At 42.2% G+C, this 16,679-nt stretch overlaps 1 protein-coding gene across 2 annotated transcripts in view; it reads left to right on the top strand.

Moving 5' to 3' along the window:
* Nucleotides 1-15,644, top strand: part of GRM1 (glutamate metabotropic receptor 1) — a 204,995-nt gene extending 189,351 nt beyond the window's left edge. The window contains exons 9-10 of one of the 2 annotated variants that reach the window (XM_052784795.1): nucleotides 1,076-1,160; nucleotides 11,858-11,969. In XM_052784795.1, coding sequence (XP_052640755.1) covers nucleotides 1,076-1,136 — 61 coding nt within the window. In that variant the 3' untranslated portion in view covers nucleotides 1,137-1,160; nucleotides 11,858-11,969. Of the gene's footprint in view, nucleotides 1-1,075; nucleotides 1,161-11,857 lie in introns of both variants that reach the window. The other variant, XM_052784794.1, reaches the window with a different exon arrangement.
* Nucleotides 15,645-16,679: the final 1,035 nt, after the last annotated feature.

The raw sequence follows: 16,679 nt of genomic DNA, 5'->3' as shown, positions 1-16,679 counted from the left end.
TCCAAAATGGGTATGCATGTATTCTGTGTACATCACGCTGTGCTCCAGTGCTTTAGTATGTGGTGAGAAGAATGGCTTTGTTTGGCTCATGAGCAGCTGTACTGAGTATGTAGTACATGCACATACCATCCATGAATCTGTTGTTTTGAGGTAAATAGAAGTCTGGCAAGCATGCACTATGATTGTTTGATGGGAAGAAATGCTGAATTTTGATTTGCATTTTATTTGCAATACAATGACAATTTTTTTTGCAGAAATTCATTGATACATTCCATGTGCAAAAATACCTGAGATTTTTGTCAAAGCACGCGCGTGTGTGTATATATTTTTATTGATACTGGGGAAAACAAATGAGAATTTGCATCCACTTGATAGAGTAAGGAAGAAGAGAAAAATGAAGTGGAAATTGTCTTATATTAATGGCCCAAACTGCAATCTGCAATCCCTTTTTGAATTACCATTGCAGATAGAGCATCCAGGAGACTATTCATTTTGTGTCTACCTCAATAAGGCCAATGTTTTCTTGGAAAAAAAAGCAGCACAAACAGTGAAATTACATGTAATGAAAGCTAGTGACTACTCAGCTAGAGTTCAAAAGTAAAAGAAAGAAAACATTTAGAAAAGCAGATTAGGGCAATAAGAGACACAGGAAAAAGCAGGAGCTGAGTATATAATAAAAACTTCACCGACAAAAACTTTTGGTGATGCTTTTGTAAATAAGATGTGAAAGGCAGATGCTCCTTTTTCATCATTTCACCCTGTGTTGAGAATACCAGGGGAGAAGTCCCTCTGACAACTAGATGCACAGCAGCCCTTGCCATCTGGTATGCAAAGTGCATCAGGGCTCAGCAGAGGAAGCAGGAATGAACACCATGAGAAACTGTTTTAAACAGCACCTTGCTGGAGCCAAGGAGAAATCTATGTGGAAGTCAAGGTGATGAGGAGAAAAGATGGGAAAGCCCACAGTGATCCTTAGGCATACGTCAGGTACAGGCACCCTATTGAGTGGTATAGCCACCATGTGTGCACATGTGTATAACCACTCACTGGGTGTCTTTTTCTTTTCAATCTTCAGGAAGAGGCAGCCAGAGTTCTCGCCCACCAGCCAGTGTCCGTCGGCACATGTGCAGCTTTGAAAAATCCCACACTGCAGTGAATGTGTAAGAGAAGCTGCATGACAAAGAGTGGTTTTACCCCTTGCTTTCTCTGTCTCATTGGTTTATCATGTCTAATGATGGGACAAATGTGGTGCATGCCATTAAAGATGGGAAATTTGCTTATGTCCCCTGTTTCACACAATGCCTTAATCTGATTGCCCAGATGTGATGAAGAGGACACTGAATAATTTTTTTGCAGCTTTTACATTTTTTTTTTTTTAAAGCCTTCACTTTTATTTGTAAATGCCTACAACTTTACAAAAACAGCTTTTTTTGGTACTAATTTTATCTTCTTTTTCCATTTAGCCAACATTTTTTTTTTCTTTTTTACAGTTTTGCATGGAGATGACATTATCCTGCGTGCTTTAAACAACAATCTAGTGGCTGTCTCACAGCAAGATGCCTTTGCTGTGCACAGCTCTTGCTAACTGTCCTTTTTAGTGAACGTCTGCTGCAGAGCCAGTAGAGGGAACACAGAAAACATTGGTTTGGTGGGATTTACAGAACAGGGAAATCATGAGCAGGCGCATGTAAATAAAACCAGCATAATCTGGGCTAGAAACAAACAGTCGACCTAAAGTATTTTTAAACGGTAGCAGAGAAATTTTTCCTGTCATAGTTTCTGGAAGATGTTCTGTTTCTGCATATTCTCTATTCAGTGAACAATAGCAAAGTTCAGCTCTTCAGAAACAAGAAGTGCAAATGCTGCCCTCCCTGAGCAAACACAAATCCAGTGGAGAAAACGTGCTAGCTGTTGCAGAAACAGAAAGGCCTTGCCTCATTTCTCCTGGGACAGATTTATGCTCCTTTCCATCTGATAAACTGCAGATGTGAAACAGTCCTGCTCCCTGCCCCAGGGAAGGTTGTGCAGTGGCTGAGTGGAAAGCTGCCTGTGACCCACTGACGCAGCATTTTAAGCAGCGCTGTCTGTCTACGGCCAGAGATGCTCTTCAGTTCCTCTCATCAATGACAAAGCATTCTAGCTCTGTATATGTCTCTGACAGTCTATGCTATTCGTGGACAGGTAGCAATGATGCTAATTTGATCAAATCTGCCCCTCTCATTTGCAGATCAGAAGAAATACATACAATGCATTGTATATTTGGAGCAGTAGTGATGGTTTTACAGGGCCTGTGCAGCAACCAGATTTGCCGCCCTGAAAGGCAAAGTTTACAAAGCCAGTGTAAGGAACAGTACAAACATTTTGTTGTTAGCTTCCAGTCTGACAACAATATGTCCTTCTTTTCTGATCTGGAACAAGTGCTGCAGATTCCCAGGGCACAGATGGCCAATTGTCTGTCTGGAAAGACTGATGATGGAATGGGAATCCAACACAGGCGTACCATTAGGAGGCAAGGGCGAATGCAACAACAGATTATATTCAAAAAGCATAGGGACAAGCTGCAAAACTCCTGAGAACAGGGAAGGCTGAACCTCCTGCTTTTTGCATGACAACCCTTGGGATTTTTTTTTCAGTTTGGAAAAAAAAAATCCTCATCCACATGAGCTTCTGAGAAATACCTCTGGTGGGACCCCAACCGGTCAATGGGACACCAAATGCTTGTGGCAGCTGCACAGATAAAAAAGGCTTTAAAAAGCAGTGGAGCTTTTCAGACCTGCTGAGCATGAAGCTTGCTATTTTGGCTTCTCTGCCCATCTCTGCCCCTCAGGCTTCCCTCTCCCTCCAGCCAGGGCTGATGCTTTCAGAGGCCTGGCAGTGCTGCACTATGGCCAGGGGAAGGGCACGTCCTCCATCAGCGACCGACAGCCTGAGTTACCTGTAGCCACGCAGCCCAGGCTGAGCAGTAGGCATGTGTCCGTCACATCACCAGATTCCCATCATCTCTGCCTCGCCTCATGCCTAAGTCTCAGTCACCAGAACTGCAGCAGTTTGTGAGTCTGGATTTTCCCGAGGAAGCCCTGCTTCGCTACCCCAAATGCTAGAAATCACCACGGGTGCCATGGTTTCCCTCACCTTCCAGTTACAAGCAATTAGATGTAGGGACTTGAAACTCTCCTGTGTTTTGATGTACACAATAGTTAGCATCGGTTATTGTGCTAACGTTGATCTCCACTCTCCGTATGATCCTGGAGATGGTCAGAAATGCAGAATCGTGAAAATACAGAACCATAAAAATTTATCACCGTATTAAAAAACTCAGAAACATCAGCTTTGAGTTTCAGGGCTCTTTTCTTCTGAAGCTGCACATTCGTTACCATGGAAACTTTCAGATACACCCAGAAAACCCACAGGCTTTACTAGCTGCTTTATCTACTGCAGCATATTAGGGAGAGCTGTGTATTACAAACAAGGGGCCTCATGACTAAGCTTCCTGTGGCAACTGGGTTAAGTTTGCACTCAAAATGCTGGCATGTTAAGGCAAGTCTGATGGCTCTTTGAGCACTGTTTAAATTGTTGGGAGTTTATTTTATTCTCAAGTGTACCAGAGAATCCGACAAATTATAGTGGGAGAAAGACCTCATTGACCTTTACCTCTGCAAGGGCTGCACACTTTTTGGCAGCAGATACCCAGAGCAACGGGCTATTACCAGTTCATTAGGAATTTATTCCTGCTCTGATACAGTTATTGACAAGGAAATATTCTGGATTTTCAGTATAATTTGTCCCTTTTGTAATTTCATCTAGGGCTCTCAGTTGTGCATCTATACGCTATATGAAATACATTCCAGCATTGGTGCTAATGCCTTTCAGATGTTTGAAATCAAATTGAATCTATTCAGCTATTTTAGCTTTCTCACGCACTCTCTTCTCTGTTCCTGCTGGGTTTTTTTGTTGCTGTTCTGTATACAGCTTCCAGTTTGTCAATATCTTTCTGGTAAAAAACATGGTGCCCCAAATCATTTTCCATCAGAACCACAGAGGATTACAGAAAGCAAGGAAAAACCTCCAACTGTCCTAATTACTATTAAACTGCATTCATAGGAAAGACCTCCTAATCTCTGTACCATGGTGTGATGCTTTTGAGTGGGGAACACAGAATTATTGGGCTATTTTTGATGTTTTATTATATTCCAAGTTCACTAATTAGTGTTTCTTATTCAACAGCAGCTCTAGATCTCTTTCCATGGTATTTCTTTTGATGCAGTATTTTTTGAAGATTGTTGATCTTCACAGCCTTCCAGCCCTACAGACTATTTTGTCTTAGTTGCACCCACCTACACTTTTCCTAAATTAATTTCATTCTATCATTTTCTTCCCATGTTCCTAAGCTTTCCAGGTCTTTTTGCTCAAAACTTTGTAATTTTCAGGTTTTAGGTTTTATTAGCTGTGCTCCTTTTTGAGCCTGCCTGAATAAATGCTTCAGTTCAGGTATTGTCATTGGCTGTACTGTCATATACATTTATTCAAATGTGCAGCATGAGACACATCTTCAAATAACACAAATGTGCTTCTCCATTGATATCAGAGGATCCATGATGAATTACACCATGCCTTTTCTGTGCACTAACTTTAAAATCCTTAAAAGAAATTACAAAGGTAATCCAGTAGGATGATTTAATTCTGAATATTTGGTGGGGTTTACTTGTTGATAACAACAAAACAAACAGATTAAAAAATTATTCACTAGTAAGAGCACTTTTTAATTTCACGTTGATTTGCAGGTTTCTGATCTTCATTTCTTGAACACTGGAAGAATTTGCTCGCTGTTTGGGACAAAATGTTTATTATCCTGAACTTTGTATTATCTATTAGAATAAGTTGTTTTCTCCAAGAAACACATTAGTAGCTATTTGATAATTTTTCAAAATTCTTAACGAACACAGTGGTGAACCGAAGTTTTCTCACAATAGTTAGATGGATGACTGAATTGTGATATAGCTTCTATATTTCAGATGAGACCAAAAATTTATAGTAGTAATTATAACTAGTAGTCAACCCTTAATACACATTATCAGTGTAATACTCTCACACCTTTGTTAAGCTAGGTAAGTATGATCTGTGATACATGCTAAAGTTGTAGGACTTTAGCTACGCTGAAGCATTGCAGTGAGCATCTCTCTCACCCCCCCCCCCCCAAATTTACAGTTGTATAAAAGTGCCTAGGTACATAATTGTAATTGTTAAGTCCCAAAGTGAATAACTCTATCTATTTAGGGATATTTGGCTATATCTGAGCTGTTGGATTTGGGAGTACTTCCCTGCCCCTGGGACCAGGTGTGAGCCTAGCAGCAGCCCAGTTCCACAGTAGCACAAGTGTAAAGCGTGCGACCCCACTCCTGGCTCCTGCTTTCCCCATCTGGGTGACCAAGGCGTAGAGGCGGCGGGGCTGGCACCTTCTCATCCTGCCCTGAGGGTCTGAACCCAACCTGGGGACCCTGTGGATAGAAACCAGAATCACGTCACAGGGTACTCAGGCTAGATATAGATACTGCATCCCTGTTACAGACTGTATAATACTAAAATTTCAATTTAAAAAAGAAAAAAAATCAGAAAAAATCAGTAATTGATAGGGTCAGTGTCCATTAGAAAGCCTATATGTAGCTCAGGTCAAAGTAATATTTAGCTCTTGCAGCAGAGTAACTCATGAAGGAAATGAATAGGTTAGATTTACTTGACAAACTAGTGGCAAGATGGAGGGTTGGAAAGGCACCTTTGAGCTTGTGCTCACTCACAACAGCCCTAAGTCTCATCAGGTTCTGCCTTTGAAAGACAGCCTGACAGCTTTATGCTTTCCTGTATTTTGTGTAGCAGTTTCCAGCATACATTTAAAGCAGCTCTCTAATTTACATGGAACATTGTGTCCCATGCCCAAGGCAATTTTGTCCTTAAAAAAAAGGGAGGGGAGCGACAAGGAAAAGTTAGTTCAGTAATTTAAATTTCCAGCAACACAAGTGGGAGGTTAAACTTTGCTCTAATTACACAGCACCAGAGAAAGCATTAGAGTCACACTGTGAGAACTGTTGTAAGGTCCTCTTATCACCGAGATAGAGATTATAATGTAAATGGACTGAGGCTGAAATTGGTTCATGATTCTTTTTTTCTTTTAGGTGATAATATCAGGCAAAAAACTGAGCATACACCAGATAGGGACTGTGGCCGATGATGGTTCCCTCACTCTTGGGGAGCCACAGAGAAGTTAAACCTGGGTTAGTAAAAGAGATGAGTCCCTAGAAGCAATGCTACAAAAATTAAGCTTGCAGGAACATGCTGACCAGCGTGGCTTGCTCTGCTAATGAGTGGCAGGGCTGACCACTGCACCTCCAAGAAGAGGGCCATGTTTAGCACAGGGAGCTATCACTACCCTTGATTAAAACCAGTTCACTCCCTTAATCAAATTTCAGGCCCCAGTGGCCTTACTGAAATGGAGACAGTGATGGAAGAGACCTTGGGGATACCAGCAAAGCACCTGCAGTGTGCTGCAGTACAGGTACTAACCTTAAATTTTAAGCTTGTTAGCTTGGGGCCTGGGAATGGTGAGACCGCAGCGGGACAGAGCTTTGCTCAGGCTCATTACCACTTCTTATGTGACTGCTGGGTTGTAGAAAACTTGTGGATGGTTAACTGCCTTTCTGTGGGCCCAGCAGAAATTCCTCTGCTGCCTTCCCTAGGAGGGCATCCATCAGCAACTACTGGTTGGGCTGAGAAAGGTTTTGTCCAATGCACAGCTTTTGGATGGGGCCTTTCCTTTGCTCTGCTTCCCTGCTGTCTCCAAAAGCTGGCCATCTCTGTGTAAGTGCACAGGGACAGCCCTGCATGTGCTGCTTTCTGGAGCACAGTTGTCAGGGGGCTGGTAACTGTGCCCTGCTCTGTGAAGGTGGGAGCATCATTTGTTGACTGGGCAGTACCCGGCACTGACCTCATCTGGTTGCTGATAAGATAGTTCAGGGTATGGACCTAATTTTTGCTGACAAAGTTGATAGGCCTTTCTCGGGTTGCATTTAATGTTCATTCCTAAGATTTTATCTGCATAGAAGGGACTGCTAGGTTATTCCAATGCTTCCTACTAGCTGTGGCATTTCGGTTACTATAGTGACTACAAGGAGGTAGGTTTGGCCAAAGCATCAGTCTGACAATGAAAGAAAGGAAACATACATCGCTTCTCCTATAACCTCTTCCACTGGTTAATTGCCGTTGCTGCTTTAACAAAACCAGCCTTATATCATAAATCTGTGCTCTGAATCTTGTCTAACACCACCAGGCCTGGCCCAAATGACTGTATTCCTCATCTCAGCAAGCTTAAGATGCTCCCTCAGCTCATGGCCACTTGGAGAAGATAACACACCGCAACTCTGGCACCCTAAAGGGATGGAACAGGGCATGAACTCTAACAGTTCAAGGAGTGTCCCTTCCTTTTTAACTGGAAGGGCTCTTTCTCAAGCACTTTACCTGACTGCATCTCCAGCTGTTTCACTCTGGCAGTGACAAGCACTACATCAGATGAGGAGCCATTTCCCAACATGTCAGTTCCTAAAGTTAACTTCATCAGAGCACACATGACTCTGTTTAACCATTTCATGTGGTATCAATCAGGGATTGTGATACATAAAATGTTCAAGGCAAAAAAAGACAGAGGTTCAGGCACACAGGACTGAAAGTTCATCTAATTCTCTATGCTCTGGATCTCAGGCTATAACTTTGCTTGTGAAAGGATCAGAGCGTTGCACAGACGAGACTACCTTAGACCACTGCGGCAATCATCTTCCACCTCAGGAGCATTCAGCCTCTAAGATGTAAAGAAACCTGTGCTATCCAATGTCTGAAGTAAGGCATCTTCAGGACCCTGCAGTGTGGGGAGGAACAACCTGTTGTGGGGTGCTCAGGCTCAACATTGCTCCAAGGAAGCCAACAAGGTCAGATCCTCCAGGCACTGGCAGAAGCAGGACTCTGTTCATGGCCTGTGATTGTACTTGAGTCTGGGGCACTTCTGGTCACAAGCAGGAGCAGGATTTTGGGCAGCTGGAGATACTTAACAACAAACAGTGAGCCATCTAACAAGCTATAGATGGCATCTAACATGTAGCTGTCCTACATGTACCCCTCAGATTTGAGTAAATCAGTTCTTTTAAAGACTTTCTGCAAGTAACTATTAAGGTCTGAAGTTGTTTTCTGGCTTGTTTACAAGTGTCTCTAATCTGACAGTATCTGAAAATGACTGCCCCAGAGTCATGCAGAGAGTACATTGTAAAGATCAATGCGTGTATTAAAAACACTTTGAATTACCAAAAATAGTGACAGATCTGCTCGTGGAACTAATAAAAATTCACACAAAAAATATACTTATGTCTACTCCCCCAAAATACAAAAACCCCAGACAAAGCTGTGGTGAAAATTGAGAAAGAGCAGCTAAATTCAATGTATGTTCTTGCCTATAAAGCAAAAGCAAGCCCATCTTATGTGTTGATAGGATATCCAAGAACCTGTCTGAACATTTAGGCTAGATGCAAGGTTTTGAAGAAATAGTACTTGGAGTGTTAGACTGGGTATACACAACTACAAACCTTACAATCTCTTGAGACTCCAAGAAGTTCACTTCTAGGCAGTAAGCGTGAAGTCTAAATCCTATGGAAAATTGTATAAAGGAGAAAGAAAGTTAGGAAAGGGAAATAAATACACGATGGACATGAAATGGGTAACCATCCTATTGATAGAAGCAAGAAAACACCAGTTGGTCCCACCTTGGCACTGCGCAATTGAACATCACGTTTTCAATACCCCAACTGTGATCTGGCTTGGTGCTCTCTCCTGCCTTTGTGTGGAAAAATCATCCCTTCTCCCATTATACGAGGCAGATTATTTTGATCTTCACCTTCTCCCATGGATCCTTCCTTCAAAAAAGGTGTCAGTCACTTAGTAAATGGTGACCATGTATCGCACATGCAGTCAGGATTGTCATCATTGCTTTGCACAAGTGAGTTGACTCGCTAAGACCCAGTTCAGGTCTGAGCTTTTCCAGCCTCATCTTCACTTTTTGTCTAAATGTTGATTAATGCTATTCAAGATGGCTGGTCTTTGTTCCAGGATAACAAGCAGTTTTCTTGCATGTTAATTGTTTGTTCTGCCTGAATGTGTCAATCTCGGTGTGACTCCCTACCAGCTGTCCAGCAAGACAGAGCCCAGGTATTTCTATGACAGCCTTGTGACTCCGTCTCAAACGTGATTCATTAACAGGCTAATGGTGCACAGACACAGCAAGAAGAGCAAGTTGAGGGAAAGAGCTGGAACAAAAGACCAAGGAGAAAAGCAATAGAAAAGAGAGATTTTCTGGTGGAAATCACCAGATTGACCCCACGGAGAGCCACTGCGGCTCTAAAGCTGTTTGTCACAAGGCCATCGGAGTCATGTGCGGTAAGGTTTGGCAAGCGGAGGCAAGGCGCTTCAGTGGCACCAGCTTTCCCTATAGAGCAAGTCGGTAACAGACAATTCCTGATTAAACCATTTGTTCATGTTTGGGTAGTGCAGGCCCAGTGCAGTTTGATTTAAGTACAGCCATTGACTTGGGCTCAGTTAAGTACGTTATGGTGCTACAGAAGAAAGAAGTCAGAAGAGCAGAATTTGAGAGTGAGGGGGAGGAAAATGAACTGAATAGGAGGAAGATCTGAAGACAGAGGTAGTGAGTTCCTTAAAATAGCAGTGCTTGCCTTTGATGTAAAATACAAAATCTTCGGAACAAAATGAGATAGAGACTAAACAGATGGTGTGAGGAGGGATTCAAAAGTGAGATGACGCACCAGAGCTAGATATGAAGAAGTAAATGATGCAGAAGTGGACTTAGCATAAGAGACAGCAGATAATCATAATGGTTTTTTCATAAAAGACCTTTGCAGTATTTGTAAGCTATAGCATCAGCAAAATATAATATGAGAGCACTTGACATTTTCTTCTTTACAAGAAGAGACTTGTTTTGAAGTTAAAACAGACGAAATGTGTTTCTGTGTGAAGAGTTCGTAGATCTTGGTATGTTAAAATATTACTTTAAAAATCTTTCATGCCCAACAGTTACATTCATTTGCTTATCTCTGTAGCACTTCAAAAAAATGTCATACCACAGCTTATTTTGATCAAAACGGGAATGTTTCTAAACCTTCATTCTTATCTTTTCATTCATCACTATAATACATTCTTCAGCTGGGAACTTGGCTTTTTTTCCCTTTAGGTTAAAGCTCTACATCCAAACAGCTCCAGGTCCTGCCAGCTACATGCTTTGGGGAGTTATGAATTTTTTAGATCAGCCCTTTCTTGTGAGCCAGTTCCCACAGAGGTGGTGAGTCACAGGTCCAGCGTTTGGAGTCTGGAGTTGGAGATGAACTTCCCAGCTTGGATCCATCACAAATTCTTTTTTTCTCCAGGAATATTTACTGCTCAGCAGAAAAGTACCACATTGTCACGTACATTTCTTTTCCATTTTGCCAGATTTACATTGTCTGTGTTGTACCAGTTTCTTCCAGCTATGACAAAGTCAGTAAATTTTTTTTTTTTACAAAATTGAACTGGCAATCATTTACTCACCCAAAAAGAAAAGCGCAGGAGTCTGAGCAAAGAAAAGCAAAATACTTCAAACAATATTGCAGGCTGTATGCAAGGGAAGCGATCTCCCCTGGTGTGTGCAGTAGCAGGAGGCAACACTGCTGTGCCAGCCTCCCACCCAGATTGCCTCCCACCTGCACTGCAATCACAGGGTCGGAAATTTAATCCTTTGTTTACTTCTGCTCCCTGAGGGATGAAACCCTGAGATAAGGCTGCTTCACATAAATCATCTCAGAATTATAATTTGCAAATGATCTCTACTGCCTGACCTGCAATTAGACAATTCCTTGGTCCTCTTAAGCACTGCTCAGCTCCCTATCCCACCAGCTGCTAATGAGGTATCACTCTGCTTTGAGTGCTGCTTGCTGCAAAGGTACAGGGAAATGCAAAAAAACTATGGTTCCTCAGGGACAGACCTGACTCTCAGGTCCTCACTCAGCCAAACAGCCCAGCATTTTGATGGGATCCAGCCCGCATGCGGAGTCGCAGGGTTCGACTTGCCATGATCATGTTGCTGCTTGTTCCTCCACCCACACAAACCAACTGTTTTCAATCCCAGCATTTTATCCTGGTTTGTAAATAATAGTTGCTTGGGAAGAAGTGTGTTTGCCTCCTACCTGGTGGAGGCCCTGGGAGTCCTTCATTTCTGTAATAGCTAATCTCTTCCTAAGTGCAAAGGGGGGGCAGGGTATAAAAAGGAAAGGACGGGTTAGTAACAATTCCTCTCTACCCAGAGTGGCAAAGGCTAAGGCTGTGGGTTGTTTTACTTCCAACAGTTGAGAAATATTTCCTATAAGCTGTAAATCAAGCTTAATTACAGCTCTTCCTGTGACTTTTTTCCCCTTGTTTTTTTATGCCCCCCCCCCCCCAGCAAGGTTGGGTGAGCAAACCTAGGTACAAAATGACATAGCTAGAGTCCTCGAAACCCAGCCAGCCCTCCAAGAGCCTTTCCCACAGGCTAGGCTTTCCAGGCTGGCTGTAAGGTGGGTTACCAGCAGGGAGTAATTGCCTTTCGATGAAAATCACAGTAATTGCTGCTGTTAAAAGACAGTGTTGTTTCCTTCTGAAATATTTCTGGGAGGAGACGAAGAACTTGGAGGGGGGAGGCTTATTAATGAGGCAAAGCAATCAGTATTTTTGTAGGCTTGTTTGTTATACTGCCCATGTCTGCGTAATGTAAATGCAAATAAACCCATCTTTATTTTATTCATAGTTCTAATGGAAAGTCTGTGTCATGGTCTGAACCAGGTGGAAGACAAGCTCCCAAGGGGGAACACATGTGGCACAGACTCTCAGTGCATGTGAAGAGCCAGGAGACAGGGTGCAATCAGACAGCAGTGATCAAACCCCTCACTAAAAGCTACCATGGCCAAAGCAAGAGCCTGACTTTTACCGACATCAGCAGTAAGACTCTGTACAATGTGGTGGAGGAAGAAGATAGAGAGCCCGTTCGCCTCAACCAGCCCAGCAGCCCCTCCATGGTGGTGCACAGGCGGGTGGTGACGACTCCCCCTCTGCAGGCCACGGTGGAGGAGACCCATCTCTTCTTGCCCGAGCAGCCCCCCAAGACCCTGCCCCTGCAGCCACAGGCTCTCATGGACCAGCTGCAAGGAGTGGTCAACAAGTTTGCCACCGGCATCCCCGACTTCAGTGCCGTCCTCCCCGCGCCTGGCTCGGGGAATGGCGTGCGGCCTCCCTACCAGCCCCCCCTGCCGCAGCAGCTGCCCCTGCCGCCTCTCCAGGTGGCTGCCTTCAGCGAGGAGCCCCTCTCTCCCCCCGCCGAGGAAGCGGAGAGCGAGAAGCTGAAGCTCATTCAGGGATATGTCTACGAGAAGAACCCAGAGGAGGAGGAGGACGAGGAGCCGGCGACCAGCAAACTGACTCTGGAAGACTCTCCGGCGTTGACGCCCCCGTCCCCTTTCCGGGATTCGGTGGCTTCGGGCAGCTCTGTGCCCAGCTCCCCCGTCTCGGAGTCGGTGCTCTGCACCCCCCCAGATGTGACCTATGCCTCTGTCATCCTGAGGGATTATAAGCAAAGCTCGTCCACCCTGTAGATGCTGCAAGAGACAAGACGAGAAGGACTTTGGCAGCTTCTCGCTAGGAGGTCCTGGGGAGACAAGTCTCCCAGGGCTGGGGGGGAGAGAGAGCAGAGAACAAAGTCACATATGACAGGGCAAAAACTTCATCCTGCACTTAAATAAGTAAAAGGAAACAAAAAGAAAAAAAAATCCATTCTGAGGGCTCAAAATTCTCTAGCTGTTAAAAATAAAAATATTGTACTTTGAGAAAATGATAGGAAACCATAACAAAGCACAAACCCAAGAGACAACTTCTATAGCAAAAAAGTGAATAAACACACGGGAAAAAAAAATTAATCACACTTAGTCACACCCTCTCTTGGCAATGCTTGAAAAGGACTCTGGGAAGTGTGACCTGGAGAAGTCATTAGCACATCTCATGACTGCTGTCTGTCTGCTACGGAAGCAAAACACCGAGGAGCTGGAAGGGTGGAGTTTGGTGCGGAGGAACAAAGCTACTTGTATATGAGACATATATGCATAAATATTTTTTTCCTGGTTTCTATAGGTGGTATAACTGCATAATATGTTTGGGGGAGAGGAGCTGAGATAATGTGAAAGCACGTGGCTCTCACTGACTTTTGTCTGAACAATTTGGTCTTCATACTAGGCTGCTTTTTGGGGGATCTGGGCTTTTTTTAACACTGATTGTGAACAGAGCGAGAATTATCATCAAGTCAAGACTTGAGAGGTTTCTGAAGAAAGCCCTTGCTGTAGTACTTGTAATACGATAAGGACTTAGAAAAACTGCCCTTTTGTATAACATTGCAAACCATGTGGCTAAACTGTTACACAACATTTCCTGTAGCAGAACAATATTTATTGACTAACTTTTCATAATACAGCATATTTACCATGTGATTACATCATTCCTTTGTGTTACTTTGGAATCAAATACATTGGAAAATAGCTGTATACTTAGAGCAACAAATATTACTCTGAAAGAAAGGCAATTCTATACTGGGGGTTATAGAATCAGTCGCAAAGCAAGAGAGTGAGCGTACGTTTGTGTTTCTGTATGCGTGTGTACGGTATGTGTGAAGCGTAATGTCCAATAACTACCACTGGAAGATTGTCGTATATACTATGAATATTTTTATGTTTAAATCATGTTTTATATCGCATTGTTACAAATATTCAATAGATCTTCGGAGGTTTGTATGCTGTGCTAACACATTTTTTTTTTCATATACAAGCTGAAACAGTTGTTACCCTTATAATAGGGTGCTTTATTTTGCAGATATTTTATGAAGTAGACATACGGTATTAATAACCAGTGCATTGAAAACTTGTTATTTTACATGTTTGCAGCAAGCATTGTTAACAAAAAAAAAGAAAACACAAAAAGAAAAAGTCTGGTTTAGAAATCTTGCACATGCCAGTGTAAAGGCGAGACAGAAAAAGTAATTAAACTATTTTGTTGCTTCAGATAATTTAAAATAAAATCATGTCCAGACAGGAAATTTCATCAGTGCTTAATGTGTGCATAAATTCCCAGGGTTTGTTACAAACAGTTCTTTTAATCTCTTTATGATGTTTAGTTGTGTGTTCTTTTCATATGCTTTCACTTCTATTTAATATACAATATTGTATCTTAAAGATCACTTCTAGGCAGCTGTAGTTCTGTCATTCATTCCTTCTCTATATTTCATGCGTTTCCTAGAGATGGGCCTAATCCAAAGCTCCCTAATGGCTGGCATGTCCAAAGTCCAGGTCTGATTGCTGTGGCTTGAACTTTATTATACTTATTATTACCCTATTTATAAATGTGCGTATTATACAGGACAGGATTTTAGCTGCTATGAACTTTTGTTGTGCTGTTGAATTTAGCTGAGGATGTGTCCCACAGTTCTACACTTTATTTCCAAAGATATTTTTAAGGAATCTCTTAATGTTAATATAGTTGCAAAACCTGATTTTAACCATGCTTCTTGTGAATATTCTATCAGGGTTTTTCTGAAATCACCGTATTTGTACTTTCTTTCTTATCATGTGAATTTTAAGAAGTTCTGCTGCCAATCATCAATTCTTCTATTAATATCTCAATGTTTTGCTCTAATTATATAGTAGTGGTATTGGAAGGCTTGGCTGGTGCTCAAAACCAGATAGAGCCTTTTTTCCTCATCCTCTGTTCATGAAGTTTGCTCCTTTCAATATGACTAGTGGCCAATTGCTATCATCGTCCCGATGTGGAAAGCATGAAATGACTTTGCCCAAAGACCCAGTTATGTCTTTGTCAGTAAATTGATGTCTCTATAACGAACTAAAGACACCTGAGGGTCAGTTGGTTGATTTTTGTCTGCTTGGGGCTTTTAGGGGGATTTTTTGGTGGTTGTTGTTTCTTTTTTTTTAATGCTGTTTACTCATTAAAGCAATGAGAAAAATGCTGTATTTTCTTTGCTGATCACCACACTGGCAATGAATTCTATCTTCTTATAATCTTAGTATAAGATTTGTTGTGCTGTTTCCAAAAACATACATTGTCAGTAGCACAGAGACAGTGTGCGGAAGCTGGTCTTTGAAGAAATGAGATAGATAAGAAAAAGAAAGTTAACAGGCTTGTATACATGGGAGACAGCAATGTGGCAAGGTACTATTGTTTTCATATTTTTCTGTTTTGAACACATTAAGCACTGATTTTATTACTGTGGTGTAATTATATCATGAGTAGGAGTTTTCTTGAAATTCAGTATATTTATTAGCTTTTAGTTTGTAATTGTTAAAACTGGAAACATACACATACGTAAATATATCTAAAGAGCAAGAACTCACCTTGTGTATGTAGTTGTATGAGCTATGAAGCTTCCTGTAAAAGTTCTTTCTTTTGGTCTGTCAAATGCTTGATGAAAACTGCCTTTTTGTCAAAATGATCTTGAAAATGCTGTAAAATAAATATTTTCTATTTATTATTTAAAAATAGAATGCCAAGATTGTTAATTTTTGCTTCCTAAATAGAAAATAGCCATGTCTAGTAATTAATTGTTCCAGGGCTTTTCAGGATCGTGTGAGAGAGATGGTGGGATCCTCAAATGGAGGTAGGTATTGATTAGATTGTGGCACGTAGGTGAGATGGTGGAGGGTTGGAAGATTTTTGTTTAGAAAACAAACCCCATTTTTTTGGCTTCCTAACAAAAATCAGGAGCACTGTAGGTATGCCTTTGGGCTGACATCTTGTAGACGAGAATTCAATGGGAAATGACAGGAAATTTTGCTCCCCAAGGACATGGGGAAACACCAGCCCTCTACTGGAAGTATTCCATGTGTTTGACTCTGTGAGATGTCAGCTTCTTCCGTCAGGGAAACTCAAATATGCTTTCTTGACAGCTATAAGCAATAGGCATTGATCCATCCCAGACATCTTGTGCCTCCTTCCTTTACAGCCTCTGTATAGAGCAAAGTACTGGGACTCTCGACTCCTGCTCTGCAATTCACCACACACTGGGGCTTTTGGGTGACTCCTAAACTGGTGCATGCCTCAGTTCGGGGCTCAGTAAGATGGGAGCGTAAATGCTTTTTCTGGAGCGCTGCTGAGATTTTCAGAGCCAAGTGGCACTAAACATACAAAATCTAGCTCTTTTTCTCATTACACTTGCGAATAGGCTTGTTTCTAGTGGCTCCTTGGTTTGGATCTGGCCTTGCAAGAGCCCATGTCTGGGGTGTCAGTCCACCTACAACTACTGCACTGCTGGAGTACAGTGAATGACACTACGTTCAGCGGTAAGTGCCAAAAGTTAGTCTCTTTACTTGTAGAGGTTTTGGGTTTGGGTTTTTTTTTTTCTTTTTTTTTATTTTTCAGTTAAAGTCTAGGTAACCTATGTCTTAGTAAAGGTTCTGCTGATCGAGTGGACTCAGTTATAAAAACACCCCCGGAGTAACACAGCAGTTACTCCCCTGCAGAGCACCCAGTGCAGCATTGCTGCCAGCACCGTTCTTGCAACCAGTTACTGTTTGTGGGAC

The sequence above is a fragment of the Harpia harpyja genome, chromosome 4 (assembly GCF_026419915.1).
Source record: "Harpia harpyja isolate bHarHar1 chromosome 4, bHarHar1 primary haplotype, whole genome shotgun sequence".
Taxonomy (NCBI): domain Eukaryota; kingdom Metazoa; phylum Chordata; class Aves; order Accipitriformes; family Accipitridae; genus Harpia; species Harpia harpyja.
This window is presented reverse-complemented; position numbering and strand designations above follow the sequence as displayed.